The 19,779-nt window shown below is 38.9% G+C and overlaps 1 protein-coding gene across 1 annotated transcript in view; it reads left to right on the forward strand.

Annotated features, from left to right (window-relative positions):
* PKHD1L1 (PKHD1 like 1) overlaps positions 1 to 19,779 on the forward strand; it is a 163,549-nt gene that overhangs the window by 27,854 nt on the left and 115,916 nt on the right. The window contains 10 exon segments of the mRNA XM_029063819.2: positions 2,063 to 2,152; positions 2,813 to 3,081; positions 4,019 to 4,110; positions 4,985 to 5,144; positions 7,904 to 8,039; positions 9,758 to 9,901; positions 10,977 to 11,134; positions 14,056 to 14,169; positions 16,933 to 17,082; positions 18,489 to 18,616. Coding sequence (XP_028919652.1) covers positions 2,063 to 2,152; positions 2,813 to 3,081; positions 4,019 to 4,110; positions 4,985 to 5,144; positions 7,904 to 8,039; positions 9,758 to 9,901; positions 10,977 to 11,134; positions 14,056 to 14,169; positions 16,933 to 17,082; positions 18,489 to 18,616 — 1,441 coding nt within the window.

Raw genomic sequence — 19,779 nt, forward strand, 5'->3', positions numbered from 1 at the left:
AGAATAATGGTTCGCAGAGGCACACGCACACAACATGATTTGAGTTGAAGCAGCATGGCATAGTGGATAAAGCCCAAGACTGGGAATCAGAAGGTCTTGGGTTCCAATCCTAGCTCTGCCACTCATCTTCTGTGTCACCTTGGGCAAGTCACTTATCTTTTTTGGGCTTCAGTTATCTCATCTGTAAAATGGGGATTAAGATTGTGAGCCCCATGTGGAACAGGGACTATGTCCAACCTGATTAGGTTGTATCTTCCCCAGGGTTTGACACATAATAAGCCCTTAAATACTATTATTATTATTAGTATTATTATTATTGTATTTCTAAGGAACGCTGTTTTAAAATAGCTTAATGCATGTGCATCATCATCATCAATGGCATTTATTCAGTACCTTTTGTATGCAGAACACTATACTAAACATTTGGAGAGAAGCAACTTTTGCTTATGTTCCAGTCATTTTGCAAACTACAGAGCCCATGTCACTATTTTGATGATCAAGTTTCAGGCCGTGCCTAATAAAATCCATATTTAAACACCATCACTTCATTAAAGAACTTATTAAAGAATCTCATTCATTCCAAGTGATACACTGGCAAACTATTTTCATAATTAGAACAATTATTAGAAGTTATTTGTAGTTAACTAGAAACTAACTAGTTATTATGTACCTAATACATAACATGCATACATGATATTATGATAATGATATTTAATAATAATAATAATAATGGAAGCAGCATGACTTGGTAGAAAGAGCCTGGGCTTGGGAGTCAAAGGTCGTAGGTTCTAATCCCGGCTCTGCCACTTGTCAGCTGTGGAACTTTGGGCAAGTCACTTCACTTCTCTGTGCCTCAGTTAACCTCATCTGGAAAATGGGGATTAAGACTGTGTTACCCCTTCTGGGACAACCTGATTACTTTGTATCTACCCCAATGCTTAGAACAGTGCTTGGCATATAATAAGCACTTAACAAATACCATCATTATTATTATTTGTTGAGCACTTACTTTGTGCCAGACACTGAACTTTGTATTGGGGTAGATACAAGCAAATAGAGCTGGTCACAATCCGTGTCCCACTTGGGGCTCACAATCTTGATCCCATTTTACAGATGAGGTAACTGAGGCACAGAGAAAAAAAAATGTTGGTATTTGTTAAGCGCTTACTATGTGCAGAGCACTGTTCTAAGTGCTGGAGAAGATACAGGGTAATCAGGCTGTCCCACGTGAGGCTCACAGTTAATCCCCATTTTACAGATGAGGTAACTGAGGCACCGAGAAGTGAAGTGACTTGTCCACAGTCACCCAACTGACAAGTGGCAGATCCAGGATTCGAACTCATGACCTCTGACTCCCAAGCCCAGGCTCTTTCCACTGAGCCACACTGCTTCTCTGAATAATAATTCAGCTGACAAGTGGCAGAGCCAGGATTAAAACCCATAACTTTCTGACTCCCAGTCCCGTGCTCTATTCCCTATGCCATTATATATACTTACATATAAGTATATGTATAATACATAATAATGCATCAATTCTGTAGGATTACAGTCAAGATGCATAATAATAGCAATAATGATAATACTATGGTATCATGACTAAAACACCACAGCACTTTGTATATATCTTTAAATTATATATTATAAATTATTTACTTATGTTAATATCTGTCTCCACCTCTAGATGGTAAGCTTAGTGTGGGCAGGAAATGTGTTGTAGTTGTACTCTGTTGTAGTGTTTAAAAAAACTGTGACATTTGTTAAATGCATACTATGTGCCAAGCACTACTCTCCGAAGTGCTAGTACAATGTCCTGCATATGGTAAGCATTCAATAAATTCCATTGATTGAATGACTGATTTGGTGGTTGATTAAATTGTTTCTCTACTCCCATAAATACTATTATAGTCTGTCATTCTATTTTTTCCCTCTTCCCAGGGGGCCTCTAGTGGTATAAAATGGGAACCAAGCATCCACTGAGTGGTATTTTCCTAGATTTGTTAATGTAGGTGTAATCATAAAGTTTAATAGCTACTCACTGAGTCTGTGGTTTAAATCCCTAAAGGCCAGATCTGTGCGGTCCAGGCAGTCACAGATAACAGCATACACTGCAGAACACCACCCCAGCCTAGAAACCTCAAAACTGTATATCCGGGTGAGTAATCAAGAAAAAGAATGGTTATTTCTTTATTGGAAAGTAAAACATGATAAAAATTCAAACCCAAAGCTACTGTATGAATAGCAATAGACTGAACATTTAAGTGAATTTTCATCTTAATTCTCTTTTTGAGTACCTACATTAGCAGCAATTATTCTTTGAATCACCACAATCACCACTGAACAAAAAACCATTCATTTAGTCTTCTTCATCACTTGGGTGACTTTGCTAGAAATCTTGAATATGATGGCGTGCTTTTCTTTTTTTCCTCTCAGTTTTCCTTTTTATCTCTTCCTATTTATCTCTCTTTTTATTCTCCCTTTTACCAATCGATTATAAACTCCTTCGAGAGCAGGGATCATGTCCTTTATTCTTATAATACCCTTGCAAATTCCAGGGACATGCATGAATGGTCAACCCTCATTCTAAGGACATTTTAGAAAGTTCCTAGTGTTTGAGCCCCCCCCCCCCCCCAAATAATTAGTCAGTTTTGGTATAGCGAAGTTTCAGACTAGTAAATGCAAAATCTAGAGTTAAATTTTGTGAGAACAAGAATTAACTGAAAAGACCCATGTACCCTGCCTGTAAGCATCCATATTGCTGGTTTGGATCAATCTAGAGTACTCAGAAGACTTGTTTATATTTTATCCCATACAGGAGGAAGAGGACTAAAACTCGAAGTATGGAACAACAGCCGGCCTGCTCACCTAGAAGAGGTGCTCGGCTATAATGAAAGTACTCCTGGATACATGGGCACCACCTGGGTGGATTCGGCTTCTCATTTTTGGCCAGTCGAGCAAGAAAGATTTGTTGCCCGCTTGAGTGGATTTCTAGTGGCTCCAGATTCTGACAGTTACCGATTCTACATTAAAGGTGATGACCGCTACGCTCTTTATTTCAGCCAGACTGGAGACCCAGAAGACAAGGTAGGAAAACCACAATTCAGGCTCGCAATTCAGCCAATCAATCATGTTTATTGAACATTTACTGTGTGTAAAGCACCATACTAAGAGCTTGGGAGAGTACAATATAGCAACTGAAAGATGTTCTCTGCTCACAGTGATTACAGTTGATCATAAGGGCATTTTCAATGCTTATGTTTATCTGGATTTATAAACAATTTAAAAAATACAAACGATAATGAGATGAAATTATTTGAGATAGGGATTTGAAGCAAAACTAATTGTGAACATTCATTCTCCTAGTTCCAAAATATTTGAAAATAAATTTTAATATTATGAAATGTTTCATGCATTTCGAGTTCTATTTTTTCTAGATTAAGACCCTAGCAGTTCTGTTAAGTTTACTTGAAAATAGAAATGTTTACAAAGCTACCTCATCTGTAAAATGGAGAGTAAGCCTGTGAGTCCCATGTGGGACATGGGCTGTGTCCAACCTGATTAGCTTGTGTCATCCTCAGTGCTTAGTACAGTGCCTGGCACTGTGAGTACTTAACATATACTATTAAAAAAAAAGTGGATGCTTTATGTGCACTCAAACTAAATTGATTTGTCATTTGGTTTACAAGGAGCCAGGAGTTTCCACAGATAGAATCATACTTTTGTCTTTGGAAGCTCCATTAATGCATTTGGGCCACTGGTGCACTATTAGTGACATAGTTCCTCAACTCTAATAAATTGTCCCTTTAGAGGCCTGAAAGAATAAATGCAGTTCCAATTAATCTTTAGGAGAATATGGTTCATGAGCATTATCTTCTCAATTATCGGAACAATAACACTGCTCTTATCGCCATGAAGGAAGGGCAGTCAGGAAAAGCAAAAATCATTATAAGGCAGAAAGAAGTGATAATTTTCATGCTGAGAGGGAAGATTCCTGTTAATGTAATGTCTTTTCCCTCCTAAGGTAAAGATTGCATATCATTCTTCATATGCCAACAGTTATTTTTCCAGTAATACCCAGAGATCAGATGTCTTTCACCTGCAAAAAGGAAAAGAGTAAGAATTTCCCTTTTATATTATCAGTCTGTCATTTTCTTCTCAATTAATCAATCACATGTTTATTGAGCATCCAGAGTGAGGAGCCTGCACTAAGCATTTGACAAAGAACAAAAGTAGGAAAGCACATATAATCTGGCCTTAAGGATTTACAATCTAAATGAAGATGTTAGACAGTTATTCATGAATTTTAAATTGAATTAAGTCTTTCCTGCTGCATTCAGTATTTTGTAAAATTTCCAGTCCTTTGTAATATGTGTGTGTGTGTGTGTGTGTAGAAATTTAATTCCTAAAGCACAGAAAAGTAGGAATACAAGCTAAAATTGCACCTTAAAGCTAAGAGATTGAGGTTTAATATGGTCCTGCAGCTGACTTGATAGGATTATGACATTAAGAAATTCATTTATTCTTAGCCTGATTCTTTTTTTTTTCAAAGGTGTACAGTATGAATTATAGGGATACTTGGTGTGTTTTGAGATTGTCAATTGATAATTGCAAATATTCTATTTAATCAATAAAATATTCCAATTATTTCCTATGCAAAATTCATATCCATGCTTCAGAAAATGTCAAGATTATCTGAAAAGCTTAAACTCTGATAATGGATGCCTCTCAAAGTGAAATAATAAGTACTGGTACAGGTACAGTGATGTAGCAGCGAATCCATAAATATGCTGTAAAGTTGTTACCCCTAATGCATGATGCGTAACATTAGCTTAGTATTTAAAACAGTAATAGAAGGGTGACTTCCCTTTTCATTTACAGGTACACTTTGAATTAAATCAGTGTTCATCTTCTAAATTTAAATATAATAAACATACTTCTAATTTTGGAAAGTCCTGATGATTTCTTCATGAATAACTCTATTTTTCAGGTATTACATTGAAATCTTACTCCAACAGTATGGGCTCAGTGCTTTTGTTGATGTTGGGATGTTCCAGTGCAAAAATTCCTACAGTGAAAAACAAACAGGGGATGCTGTAAATGAGGAACAAATTATTCAATCCCAATCTACAGTAGTGGCAGAAATTCAGGTTTGCTCTAATTATAAACTAGCCTGGTAGAAATACTTCTCCAAAAGGAATTTTTATTAGATAAGTAGTACAGAGGAAAGCAATAGTGTATAATTACAAGATTTTATAATTCAGTAATCAGTATCTTGGCAGGAACATTTTGGATTAATATATTTTAGAATTGATGTTTGCTTATTTTTTATAGTGAAGGATGGGATATAAATATGAAGTTACTGGGAATGAGTATTTCAGTCATCATCAACTGTAATCATCATCCTCTAGACTGTAAGCTCATCCTCTAGACTGTAAACTCATTGAGGGTAGAGAATGTGTCTGTCAACTCTGTATTGCACTCCCAAATGCTTAGTACAGTGCTTCGCGCAGAGTAAGTGCTCTGTAAATGCTATTTTGATTGATTTTATTTTTGAACACCTATGTGTAAAAAATCTAATAGACTAAGTGCTGAAGGGTTTGCACAAAACGAATTAAAGAGAAGGCCCTTTATCTTTCAATCAACCAATCATTGGTATTTACTGAGTGCTTTCTTTGGGCAGAGTTCTGTACTGAGCAATTGGGAGAATAGAATACAAAAGAGTTCGTAGGAGACAGACATTAAAACCAATTACAGTTAAGGGGAAATGGCAGCATATATGAGTATACATATATTCATATGTGTGCATATGTATATATACACATGCAGACATACACACATGCATGTATATATAAGTATATGTATGTTGTGGATGGGGTGAATATCAATTGCTTAAAGGATACAGATCCGAGTGCATAGGCAAAGTAGGAGGAAATGAGAGCTTAGTCAGGAAAGGCCTCTAGGAGGAGATGTGATTTTGGAAGGGCTTTGAAGATAGGCAAAGTGGTGATCTGTCATGCAAAGATGGAGGGAATTCAAGGCAGAGGGAGGATATGGGCAAGAAGTCTGTGACAGGATAAACAAGACCAAGGTAGGGTTGACTTTAGAAGAGTGAAATGTGTGTGTTGGTTTTAGTAGGAGATCAGCAAGGTAAGGTAGAAGGGGGAGAGCTGGTTGAGTGCCTTAAAGCTGATGGGAAAGAATTTCTGTTTGATATGGCAGTAGATGGCAACCACTGGGGGGTTTTGAGGAGTGGGGAGATATGGACTGAGCAGTTTTTTCAAAAAATGACCTAGGCTGCAGAATGAAATATGAATTGAAGAAAGGAGAAATAGGAGGCAAAGAGGTCACCAAAGAGGCTGACGCAGTAGTTGAGAAGCCGCACAACCTAGTGGAGTCAGAGGACCAGACTTCTATCTCAGCTGGCCAATTGCCTACTTTGTGACCTTTGGCAAGTCTGTGACCTTTGGCGTCACTTCACTTATTTGTGCCTTACTTGCCTCATCTGTAAATGGGGATTAAATACTTGTTCTCCCTCCTAATTAGACTGTGAGTTCCATGTGGTCTGGGGACTCTGTCTGACCTGATTAATTTGTATCTACTCCAGTAATTAGAACAGTGCTTGACATATAGCTAGAGTTTAACAAATGCTATAACAAAATAAAACAAAAAAAGCAGAATATGCTAGGTGTTTAAGTAACTTTGGTACCAGTTTGGTTGGAAAGGAAAGGGGAAAGGGGATCTTTAGGTTGTTTTGCAGTAGTGGTGTTGGTTTCCAGTGAACAATCCACCCTCTCTCACATGGTACAGCCATGCCCAGGGGCCCAGATTTTGAGAAGGGTGCAGTCCTCAAAAGCAGCAGACACTATTACGGTGGTATTTGTTAAGTGCTTACTATGTGCAAAGCACTGTTCTAAGCGCTAGGGGATACAAGGTGATCAGGTTGTCCCACATGGGGCTCACAGTTTTAATCCCTATTTTACAGATGAGATAACTGAGGCACAGAGAAGTTAAGTGACTTGCCCAAAGTCACAAAGCTGGCAAGCAGCAGAGCCGGGATTAGAACCCATGACCTCCGACTCCCACGCCTGGGCTCTTTCCACTGAGCCAAGCTACTTCCCATTTGTGTTGTAATACTGTAGGTTTCTGTTCCTGTCTGTTTCAAAGATGAAATGCAAGAGCATAAATACAAAGATTTCTGTAGTCATGCACCTCTTTCACTGTTGAAGAATCTCATGTTAAGGAAAACTTATGGTGTATAATTCATGCATTGTGTAAATGCTGCATGCACAGAAACAACTGTTTCTCCTGACAATTCTCCATGTTCAAATTAAAAGTGCCAGGAGCTGCAAACATTAAGTACAATGACAAAACAAGAGATCGCCTTTTTGTGTGCCCATTGTGACCAGGTCTATGGATCAAACATTGTCCTTTTCAGCTACACCCACACTCATATGTGAACTTCACCATCATTAGTATCTTCAAAAATGAAGAACAGATATATGTTCTGACCAGAATGTTCCCCACTTTGACACTTAGAAGTCTATCCAAAACATGTAGTGAAAAGACATACCACAAGAGAGCTGACTCAATTTCTACTAGTACTAATTATAATAATAATAATTGTGGTATTTGTTAAGCATTTAATATATGCCAAGCTCTGTGATAGATACAAGATAATCAGATCGGTTACAGTTCCTGTCCCAAAATATGTAAGGTGACAGATGTGTTTATGCATGGTGAGTGGATGGCATGTCCAAGCTATCAGGGGAGTTAATTGGGAAAGTATTCTAGTATTTTGTTGAAGGACAGTAGGAATGTGATTTGGCAAATTAGAAAGTGAAGAACATTCTCGGGGGGAGGGAAATTCCATGTTTGGTTTTTTTTTAATCAATTTATTCAAAAACAGGTCATAACTTTGGTGAACTGGACAACAGCTGGAGCAATTAATGAAGTTCAGACAATTACAGTTTCCAGTCCATGTATGGATTCTAATATGTGTTCAGATACCCAATATAGATTAATCTATAACAAGGAAAAAACAGGTAAATTGTACAGCTAATCTCACTTTAGAAGCAGCGTTGCTCAGTGGAAAAAGCCCGGGCTTGGGAGTCAGAGGTCATGGGTTTGAATCCCAGCTCTGCCACTTGTCAGCTGTGTGACTGTGGGCAAGTCATTTAACTTCTCTGTGCCTCAGTTACCTTGTCTGGAAACTGGGAATTAACTGTGAGCCTCACGTGGGACAACCTGATTACCCTGTATCTACCCCAGCGCTTAGAACAGTGCTCTGCACATAGCAAATGCTTAACAAACACCAACATTATTATTTAGCTATGGTATGTGGGAATGATGAAAAATGTTCTCAGCTAGTTTAGTCACTGAGAGAACCTGATGGATTATGCTAGTTTGTCCAGTGATTCATAAGAGATAAAGTAGTCTCAAAAAGGCCAGCAAATTCAGTGACAACTATCGCATCTATGGATAGACCAAACTAATGGTCTACCAAAGAATGAGAATGTCCAGTTTTCTAACATATATCACTGTGAAATCACATCTAGCTTGTCGATCTATTAGCTTATATGTCGTTAATATTAAGTGAGCTGAGAGTTCATTAGCAGGGCAGGGCCACCAGTAATGAGGTCCTAAACTTGCAGGCTGTTACCAGCATGCAAACAGTGTTCACTGCAGCTGGCTCAGGGTAGGCACAGAGGGTGAATTTCAGCATGGTTCCTACAGATATGTTGCATGGCAAACAGATATGGACCAAACCAAACAGGTACAAAATAAGGGCACGCTAAATAAAGTACAGCTTATTCAATGTGGCATAGCTACAGAACATTGGTAAGTGACAATATCCGATAGTCCTACTTGGCTTGGAGAAATCAGGTTCTTGAGGTGTGACTCTGAGCAAAGTTTTCATGTAGCTAGTTGGTAAAATAAATATTAATGATAATAATGATGGTATTTGTTAAGTGCTTACTATCTGTCAAGCACTGTTCTGAGAGCTGGGGTAAATACATGTTAATCAGGTTGGACACAGTCCCTGTTCCACATGGGGTTCACAGTCTTAATCACCATTTTAGATGAGGTAACTGAAGCACAGGGAAGTTAAGTGACTTGCCCCAGGTCATGGCAGATAAGCAGTGGAACCAGGATTAGAACCCTGATCGTTCTGACTCCCAAACCCATGCTTTATCCACTAAGCCATGCAGTTTCCCCTCATCCTAAAGAGGTTAAAAAGGGACAGAGTAGAGACAGCAGATAAAATGAAAAACCAAAAAGTTTAATCTTTTCAAGGAACTCTGATCATTACTGGTCATACTCTGGTCTTTTCAACTACATCTGCGTAAAAACATTCAATAGAACCAATAGATCTATTTTTGAATATGTAGTATGTTAATTCATGTAAGGAATTTTACCTCTAGTTAGCTTAAAAGTAAATGAATATCACATGCATTTAATTGTTATCAGTCAATCATTTATTGAGAACTTACTGTGTGCAAAGCACTGTACTAACCACTTGGGAGAGTACTATATAACAGAGTTAGTTCCCTACCCATATGGAATTTCATCCAAGGTAAGACAATTTTAGTCCCATTTTTTATTTGTTCATCTCACTGCTTAATCGGCTTATAAAGACTATAGAAGGCCAAATGATACTTTTGCAGGTTCTTATGAAAACTCACAATAAATTTCAAAGCTTATTCAATGCTTATTACATAAGTTATTTCCAATATGAAGGTTTTTCTTATATATCCCACAGTTATGCTACCTGCTGATGCTCCAGGCTCTGCCCTGCAATCTGCTTTAAATGACCTGTGGTCTATAAAACCAGATACAGTACAAGTATCGAGAACAGAAGGTAACCAGGGATATGTCTACTCTGTAACCTTTATATCAGACAGAGGTAAGTTTGAGAACTTTTGTGGCACTACTATTCACAAAATTATAAGATCATAAGATCATAAGCATGCACAGTAAATGCTTAATAAATATGATTGAATCATAAGAAATGCCATTACTGGGTCAGATCAATTGTCTTTCCAACATGTCCCTGACTGTAGAAACAGCATGTTATAAATGTCCTCTTTGATAGCCATCCCAATGTTTATCAGTGCACTCCCAACCATTCCAACTTTTCCCCTCCAACTCTTGCCTACCTTCTAGTAAATCCATCCAATCTCGTCATATTACATAAATGTTTTGAGGGTGAGTAATGTCCCTTCTTATTGTTCTCGCCCAATCCTCTGCAAATACAGTGCACCAGACATGGTAAGCACTGTATTTCATTGGTAGATTTACTAATCTAGGAAGTCTTATTTAGAATGTTACTAGAGTAAGTTTAAGGATGGTCTACTGGTTCATCTCCTGGGGCTTCCAATTAGAAGACTAGACTCTTTGAGCCTCATCTCATCATTCTGCCTGAGAGCTATAGAGTTCCTGAAAATGGAGGACTGCCATCCAGGTTTTGTTGGTTTGGGGCAAGCCGACTTTGTGCAGCATTAGATTCAGTCAGGGGAGGGATTTAGTCAGGGGAGCCTAAGAGGAAGCTGCTTGCCACTACCATCTTTCTATCTCTTACTCGCATCTCCCCATACCAAGCCCGGGGAAATATGGGATGCCAGGACCTTGAGATGTGATGTTGTTGTGGTCAGGAAGAGTGTTAACCAAGTCTGTTATATGGAACCCTCCCAAGTGCTTAATATGGAGCTCTGCACAGTATGTGCTCAGTAAACATGATTGATCGATCTTGGTCCAGGGAGGGGGCGATTTAAGATGGTTGCTATTTTCTATTTCACACTAGGTAACAGGTGAAGTATCTGCTATTTAAAACACATTTCCCTTCCCTCCCTCATTTCAAACAATCCAGAACTGCAAGATGCCATCATGTCCAGGGCCACCATATACCTAGCACCAGCCTGACTTTTCTACCCAAATGTACATAACTTTTTCCCTACAGGATATAGTGTGCTTTCTTGCAGGTGATTTTAATCTTCTCGGTTATGAGGCACCTGAAGGAAATAATGTGACAGTAGACGTGGTTGAACTCACCAAAGGAAAGCCCAGTTTGGATACTTTCACACTGAAATGGGATGGAATTTCTTCCAGACCTCTCAAACCCTGGGCATCAGGAGCTGAGGTTTGTTGCAGAAAATGGTGACAAAAAAAGTCCCTGGTCACCACCATACCTAGCGTGTAGTTCTTTCATTCCTTGATTCCTCCCTCCTCACCTTTGCTGCTGATGGTCCCTTGGAGTCAGAGCGGGTGCTTCTAATTGTTTAAACATTCATTTTCTATTAAAAAGAGATGTGCTATTTGCACAAAATTTTGATTTTTAACACTAAAAATTTAAAATAATCCTTAACATCAAAATCTATTCAAAAAGAATTCAAGAATTGGACAGTTCTCTTTTCTTAAGCAATTTAACCATCCTAAGTTCCCAATAAAATGAAAGTTCCAAAAATCAATTTCAAAATTTAGAGCTCCTATCTACAAGGAAAAGTTTGTAATTGTATGCCATTTTTCTGGACTATATTAGTCTGAATTTACTCCTTTTTTCAACTTTATGGCTTTTTTTCAACGGCAACTCTTCTCCTAAAAAAATTGGTAATTGATGGCACTTTAAGGGGGATTTGAGTCTCTCTTGACATCCTCAGAAGATGAATACATCTCACAAAATGCTTTCTAGTCAGAGGAAAGAATAAATGGCCCTGAAATAAATTGTTGCCCTCGTACACAGTTATCATACCTCAGCTCTGCCACTTATCTCCTGTATGACTTTGGACAAGTCACTTAATTGTTCTAATATCTCCATTCTCTTAGTTATGAAATGGGGGTTAAATAGATATTCTTCCTCCCACTTTGTCTGTAAGCCCAGTGTGGGACAGGGAATGTGTCCAATCTGATTAACACATTCATTGAATTTACAGTCTAGAGGGAAAGACAGACATTAATATAAATGAATAAATTACAGATGTATACATAAATGGGGCCGCCAGGAGGACGAGGGAGGGTGAATAAAGGGAACAAGTCAGGGTGATGCAGAAGGGTGTGAGAAAAGAGGAAAGGAGGGCTTAGACAGGGATGGCCTCTTAGAGGAGATATGCCTTAAATAAGGCTTTGAAGGAGTGGGGAGGCAGAATCATATCTGTAGGATGTGAGGAGGGAAGGCATTCTACGCCTGAGGCAGGACATGGGGGAGAGGTCAGTGTTGAGATACATGTTCTCCCTCCTATTTAGCCTGAGAACTCCTGTGGAAGACTGTGAACTCGCTGTGGGCAGGAAATGCCACTGTTTATTATTGTGTTGTATTTTCCCAAGCACTTAGTACAGTGCTCTGCATTCATTTGTTCAATCAACCGTATTTACTGAGTGCTTACTGTTTGCAGAACATTGTAGTAATTGCTTGGAAAATACACTACAGCAATAAAGAGAGATAATCCCTGCCCACAACAGGCTCAGAGTCTAGTGGGGGTGGGGGGAGACAGACATATACATATGCTGTGGGGCGGGGAGGGAGGAAGAGCAAAGGGAGCAAGTTGTGGTGACGCAGAAGGGAGGTGGAGCTGAGGAAAAGTGGGGCTTAGTCTGGGAAGACCTCTTGGAGACGTTGCGCCTTCAGTAGGGTTTTGAAGGGGGGAAGAGTGATTGTCTGGTGGATTTGAGGAGGGAGGGCATTCCAGGCCAGAGGTAGGACATGGGCCAGGAGTGCACAGTGAGACAGGTAAGATGGAGACACAGTGAGAGGGTTAGCACCAGAGAAGCAGAATGTGCAGGCTGAGTTGGAGAAGGAGAGAGGGGAGGTGAGATAAGGCGGGGCAAGGTGATGGAGAGCTTTAAAGTCAATAGTGAATTTTTGTTTGATACTCTGCACACAGTAAGTGCTTAATAAATATGATCGAATAATACATACAATTGAATGATTGTCTTGTACCTGCCCCACTGCTTAGTACAAGGCTTGGCCCACTTAAGAAATACCAGTTATTATTATGTCTCCTCATGTTATGGTTCTCTTTGCCAGTAGAGTTCTGACATTATTCTACTTCTCAAACTGCTCCAGATTTCAACCAATCAGTAAATCAGTGGTATTTATTGAGTGTTTACTGTGTGCAGAGTACTGTACTAAGCACTTGGGGGAGTACAGTACAACCAAACTGGTAGGTAAGACCTTCACCTTCAAGGAGCTTACAATCTAGTGAAGGAAGCGGACATTAAAATTCATTATAGGTAGGCGAAGTGACAGAATATGAAAACATGTATTAAAGTGCTCTTTGACTGGGGGTGGGGTGAACATCAAAGTGCTTAAAGTGTACAGAATCAAGTGAATAGATGATAAAGAAGGGAGGGCAAATAGTGTGGGGGGGAAAAGAAAAAAATGATTAATCAGGGAAGGTTTTTTGGAGGAGATGTGATTTTAAGAGTACTTTGAAGATGGGAAGAGTAGCTTAGTGTTTTGTTCATGGACTGAACACTAAGATACTATTAGGAGACACATAAATTCTAGACAGTCCTCCCCCAAGCACTTAGCTCAGTGCTCTACACACAGTAGGTGCTCAATAAATGCCATTGATTGACTGATATTGATTTATTAGGTCTATGCTTTATGGCTCTGAGAAACCAAGGAAAGTCTTTTTTTTAATACTCAGAAGCATTGAAAAAGTCTATCATGATAGTCTCGTGGCTGGTGTGGGTCCATCATGCTTTGTCACTATGATGCAGCTTTGAGGAAGGTCATTGGTTGCAAAAATCATTCAATGTCTTTAATGTTACCCTGAAACGCCTTTCAGGTAGGAGGAAGAAATAGGGAATTTAAACTGTGAGTCTTATGTGGGATGGAATTGTGTCTGATCTGACTAACTTGTACTTACCCTAGCATTTCACACAGTGCTTCACACATAGTAAATGCTTAACAAATAGCTTACTCATAAACATAATCATAATTTTTGTTTTTGAATATATTCATATCAACTGCCATGTATTAACAAATCTGTGAAAGCTTCAGATGTTCTTAAGCATAAATTGTTCTTGGTATGGAATATCCTAATATTTATTTTATTTTAGGTTCAAGCAGCACTGGAAGAATTGGTCAGTGCCAAATGTCCAAAGAAAATTGCCCATTTTACAGAAGGCTTTATAGTGCAATACTTCAGAGATTACGAAACTGATTTCAGAATGGTATGTCATTCCCTAGGGACATAGAAATTCCAAAATATTTATACATGGGAAATTCTTATGAATTGGGAATTTTGTTTTGTGCTCGGGAGTCAGAGCTTTCTTTTGTTGGTATCTTTGCTGCAAAACATTCAGAGTGGAATTGGGTATAACCTGGGTATACAGTCAGTTGCACTGGACTATTTTAACTGCCGCAAAAACTGATGTGCATTGGGCTGTAAATAAATGAGGAAAAAAAACCTCTGAAGGTTTGCTCAGTAAGAAGAAAGCAGGAATGGCAGAGCAAAACTTGCCTGCACTTGTGCAATGAAATGCTAATCATTTGCCTAGCCTCACTGACTTCAAAATACTCTGAAACTTTAAAAAAGTAACATCTTGTTAAATACCATGTAACCTTTTGCTCAAATCAGAATGAAACTTCCCATATCAAATACAGGAAAAACAATCTATGAGGAGCTTAGTTTCACTTCAGCAACTCTGGAAGAGGAGAAAAATGAATCATTTGCATATTTCTCCGAGCCCTCTCATACCCCTGAATTTCCCATCTCTGGAGACAGCAGCACCATCCTCCTTGTCTCACAGGCCCATAACCTTGGTACTATCTTTGACACATCTCTTTCATTCAACCCACATATTCTATCCTTCACCAAGTCCTATTCATTGTTCCTTCACAACATTGCTAATACCCACCCTTTCCTCTCCATCCAAAAAGCTACCATGTTGATCCATGCACTTAATAATAATAATGATGGCATTTGTTAAGTGCTTACTATGTGCAAAGCACCGTTCTAAGCACTGGGGAGGATACAAGGTGATCAGGTTGTCCCACGTGGGGCTTACAGTCTCAAACCCCATTTTACAGATGAGGTAACTGAGGCACAGAGAAGTTGTGACTTGCCCGAAGTCACACAGCTAACAAGTGGCTGAGCCGGGATTTGAACCCATAATCTCTGACTCCCCAGCCTGTGCTCTTTCCACTGAGCCACGCTGTTTCTCAGCGTGGCTTATATTTATCCTAATCTTCCTTGACTACTCATCAGTGTCCTTGCTGGTCTCCTTGTCTCCTGTCTCTCCCCACCCCAGTCCATACTTGACTCAGCTGCCACATAATTTTTCTATAATGACATTCAGTCCATCTTTCCACACTCCTCAAGAATTTCCAGCAGTTGCTCATCCGCACTGACTGGAATACAATAATTATTATTATCTATCCCTCTCTACAGTCACTCAGGCATTGCTACTAAAAATGGATGTAAGTTTCAGGCCATTTTTGGAATATGTCCCATGTTGCTTGATAGCTGATGAGCTGTTTTGGTTAGTGTCACCTACATTTGCATCTGATATTCTGAGTATGGCTCTTCAAGCAGTAATGCTGGGGACTTCACTCAACTTTTGTTAAAAATCAGTGGGTGGTGTTGCCCTGTTCTTAGTCTTCACAAGTTGAAGTTTGTAGGTTGGGTGCTCCCCTGGACACCAAATCATGATGATCCTGGTGGATTCCTCTCCTTAGCTGGGGAGCCACAAGGCAAGAGCAAGAAAACGAGAGCCTTGGTAAGGAGAGGGAAATGGCTGGGGAAGAAACTGAGCATATCACTCATTTTACGACCACTCTTGCAACTTGCTTTTCATTTCCACCTTGCCCAAAAAACTGATTTCACTGCCACCCATTTAGGCAGACAGAGCCAGCTTACACTGGGAGAAGTGTGCCGAAATTCCTAAGTCTTGCCTTGCCAATCAGTGGCATTTATTGAGCACCAGCTGTGCACTGAACAATGGACTAACTGCTTGGAAAAGTATAATGGTAGCCAGACATGTACTCCCTGCCCTCAAGGAACTTACAATTCAATGGGAAAAGTCTACAAATATGATTTACAAATAGTTATACAGAAAGAGGAACAAATATAGCAGGATGAAATAGCTGCCTAAACAGTTTTAGGTACAAATAAATATAAAAATAAGCCAATTAAATATGATATATTCATGAATGCAAAAGACAGGAATAAAATATATAAATGATGAGTGGTTTAGGGTAGATGTGACTAGGGTGATGTGAAGTAACTAGAGGAGACTTCCCAGAAGAGATTAAATTTTAGGGAGTTGAAGATGGGGGAGCTATGTTCTGTCAGATTTGAGGGTGGGGTGTCCGGGTTGGGAAAGCAGCCAGGACCGGGGCAGGAGAGTCAAGTGAGATATAATTAGAAGGCGAATTTCAGAGAAGCAAAGAGTGCGAGTAGAAAAGTAACCAGGGAAGAGTCAACAAGAGAGTAAATGCCTGACCACCTCCTCCTTAGTCATTCATTAATTCCTTCAATCATATTTATTGATCACTCTACTAAGCACCGTACTAAGCTTCTTAGATTGTGAGCCCCATGTGGGACAGGGATGGTGTCCAACCTGATTAGCTAGGATCTACCCTAGTGCTTATAATAGTGATTGATGTATAATAGGCACTTAACAAATATCAGTAAAATAGAGAAAACTAGTGGAGATCCTCAAAAGAGGTTTTGCTTTGATGAAGGAAGAAGATAGGTTGCCACTGGTATCTTTTGAGGATTGGAAAGTCATTTGATGAGTAGCACAACAAGAAGATGATCCATGTAAACACATGTGGTAGTCGGGAGGCTGATTTGTTAATAATGATTGTATGACCGTGTGGCTAATGATATCCATGCTTTTTTAAGATAAAATGTATATTTCAAAATTGAGTTGTGAGGCACCTTTTCAAATGATATCCTCATCTTAAATGGAATTCTGTTTGTTTCCTAGGAAGATAATAAAAGAGGACAGAAAACCTCTGAAACAGATGCTTTCTGTGGCCGCTACTCCCTGAAAAATCCAGCTATTCTTTTTGATTCAGCAGATATGAAACCAAGCCAGCATACCTATGGAGCTATTTCATTATTTCCTTATCACTATGTAAGTTTGATATTGCTAATTGATTTTGAAAGAAATTTGTTACTGGAATCAATCAGTCTTATTTTTTGAGTACTTATTATGTGCTGAGCAATCAATCAATCCAGTTGTGTTTATTGAGTGCTTACTGTGTTCAGGGCACTGTACTAGGTCCTTGGGAGGGTACAGTGAAACAGGGTTGGTAGACATGTTCCCTGACCACAATGAACTTAAATTTCTTACAGGAATTTGAAATCTTGCTAAAACTGTTAAAAAGTGTTCTTCTATCTTATGATTGTCAACAATGGACAGTCATAGCTGTGAAAATGTTAGATTTTTTTTCTAACATCTGTTTCCAGTCACCTTCAAAATAAGTAATATGACCCAAGTGAGCTTTAGAGAAGCAGCATTGCATAGTAAATAGAGCACGGGCCTGAGAGTCAGAAGAACCTGGGTTCAAATTCCAGGTTTGCCACGTGTCTATTGTATGACCTTGAGCGAGTCACTTAACTTCTCTGCTACTTCAGTGACCTCATCTTTAAAATGGGTATTAATACTGTGAGCCCCATGTGGGACATGAACTGTGTCTAACCTGATCACCATGTATATGCATATTATTACATTATTTATTATTGTGTACATACCTGTAATGTATTTATTTAGATTAATGTCTGACTCTAGTCTGTAAGGTTGTTGTGGGTGAGAAATGTGTCTGTTTATTGTTGTACTCTCTCAAGCCCTTAGTACAGTTCTGCACACAGTAAACACTCAGTAAATACGACTGAAAGAATCATGTGTCTTTTGCAGCTTTTAGTACATTGCCTGGCACTTAGTAAGTGCTTAAATACCATAGGGGGGAAAATTACTGTATTCCTCAGAAAAAATGTTTTCTTTAATGACAACTTTAATTCTTCTCTCTTAGAAAAGCACCTCAAAGAATAGGAATTAAAGAAAATCATCACCCCTCCCCCCCAAAAGGAACACAGTGTAATGTGATATTTGCATGGCTTATTTTTTGTATGTACTCAGGAAATGGCAGCTGGAAGACCAAAATGACTGTTTCTTGCATGAATACAGGATCATTGGGACATCAGAGTTGTAATGCAAATTTGTCATTCTTGAAATCTGTTTTCTTTTGAAATTGAAATTGCAGTGAGGTGGAACTCTTTTCGAAATATTGGAGCAGATTCGAAATCTGTCTTGCAAAATATTGGCCCTAAGTGATGGTTTAGAGTCACCTGTTGTTTGGTTCTGTGAAAGGTCTTGATGATTTTTCATAACTCTATACAGAAGACCTTTATGAACTTTGAAGTCAACTCAACTCATTGTAGCAAAGATGATATTTCAAAAAGTGATTTAGAATAATCAGGGAAAACAAATTTCTATAAATTATGTTGCTAATCATTCCTGTATTATTCTTTCTTGAACAGCTTTGTTTAGCATACAAAGGATTCTTGGCTCATGAGATTGGTCTGAAATTCCAGTACCAAGACAGTAACAAATCAACTAGAAGTACTGATAAATGGCTGTCTTTTAACTTTGCTGAAGGGAACATGAAGTAAGTTTCCATTTCAGGGCACACTGTCCACATTAGCATAAACAAACTTGTGTGTATGTCTGAATACTTTAAATCATCTAAGCCACAGGTGTTGGTCTAAACATTTAATTGATGGCATTTATTAAGCAATTACTACGTGCTAGGTACTTCCTTAGCACTCGAGCAAATAGATTAGGCCCAGTACCTGTCCCAAATGGGCTAACAATATAAGATATTATTCTCACTGTGAAGCTTGACACTTGGGAGGATGATTAATCCTCTAAAGCCATTAGGAGACTGCTTAATTCATTGTAGCATGTAGGCAAATGGCAGCAGAGTTTAATAAACACTTAACTGTGTGCCTAGCAATAGAAGAAGTAAAAGGCAGGGTCTCATTCTTTAAAAGTGTATAGTAAATTCAGAAAGACAAGTGGACACAGATTACAAACATTCAGTAGGTAAGAGGGAATGAGCACAGATGAATGAAATGGAGTTGACAATTAAATACTCAAAACAAGGAAAATGAACAAATAGACACATGAGTGCTAAGAGTGGCTCATGAAGTGATTAAACCAGAAATTATGAGGAATTAATCAAGGAATGGCTTTGGAAGAGTTCTCTGGGGATTGAAGGTAAGTATGGTTTGGTAGATATGAAGGAGGAGGGAGTTCTAAGCAAAGGGAAAAACCTAAAGAATGGGTGACAGGCAAATTGTGAGTGAGGTCCAGTTGGAATGCTAGCTTGGGAAGAGCAAGAAATGTGAGCTAAATCTAGCAGGAGGTAAAAGGAGATAAAGAATGAAACGTGGAACAGAACCTTAAATTTGACAGTTAGAAGCAGCATAGTTAGAAGCAGCGTAACCCAGTGGATAGAGCACAGGCTTGGGATTCAGAAGACCTGGGATCTAATCTGGGCTCTGCCACTTGTCTGCTGCATGACCTCTGGCAAGTCACTTTACTTCTCTGTGCCTCAGTTCCCTCATATGTAAAATGGGGATCAAGACTGCCCCATGTGGGACAGGGACGGTTTCCAATCTGTTTAGCTTGTATCTCCCCCAGCACTTAAAGCAGTGCTTGAAACTTTGTAAAAGCTTAAAAAACACCATGATTATTTTGTTCTTTCAGAAGAAAAATGGAGAGCCACTAGAGGTTTTGTGGGATGGTAATGATAAAAATGAAATCTAA

The sequence above is a fragment of the Ornithorhynchus anatinus genome, chromosome 4 (genome assembly GCF_004115215.2).
Source record: "Ornithorhynchus anatinus isolate Pmale09 chromosome 4, mOrnAna1.pri.v4, whole genome shotgun sequence".
Classification (NCBI taxonomy): Eukaryota; Metazoa; Chordata; class Mammalia; order Monotremata; family Ornithorhynchidae; genus Ornithorhynchus; species Ornithorhynchus anatinus.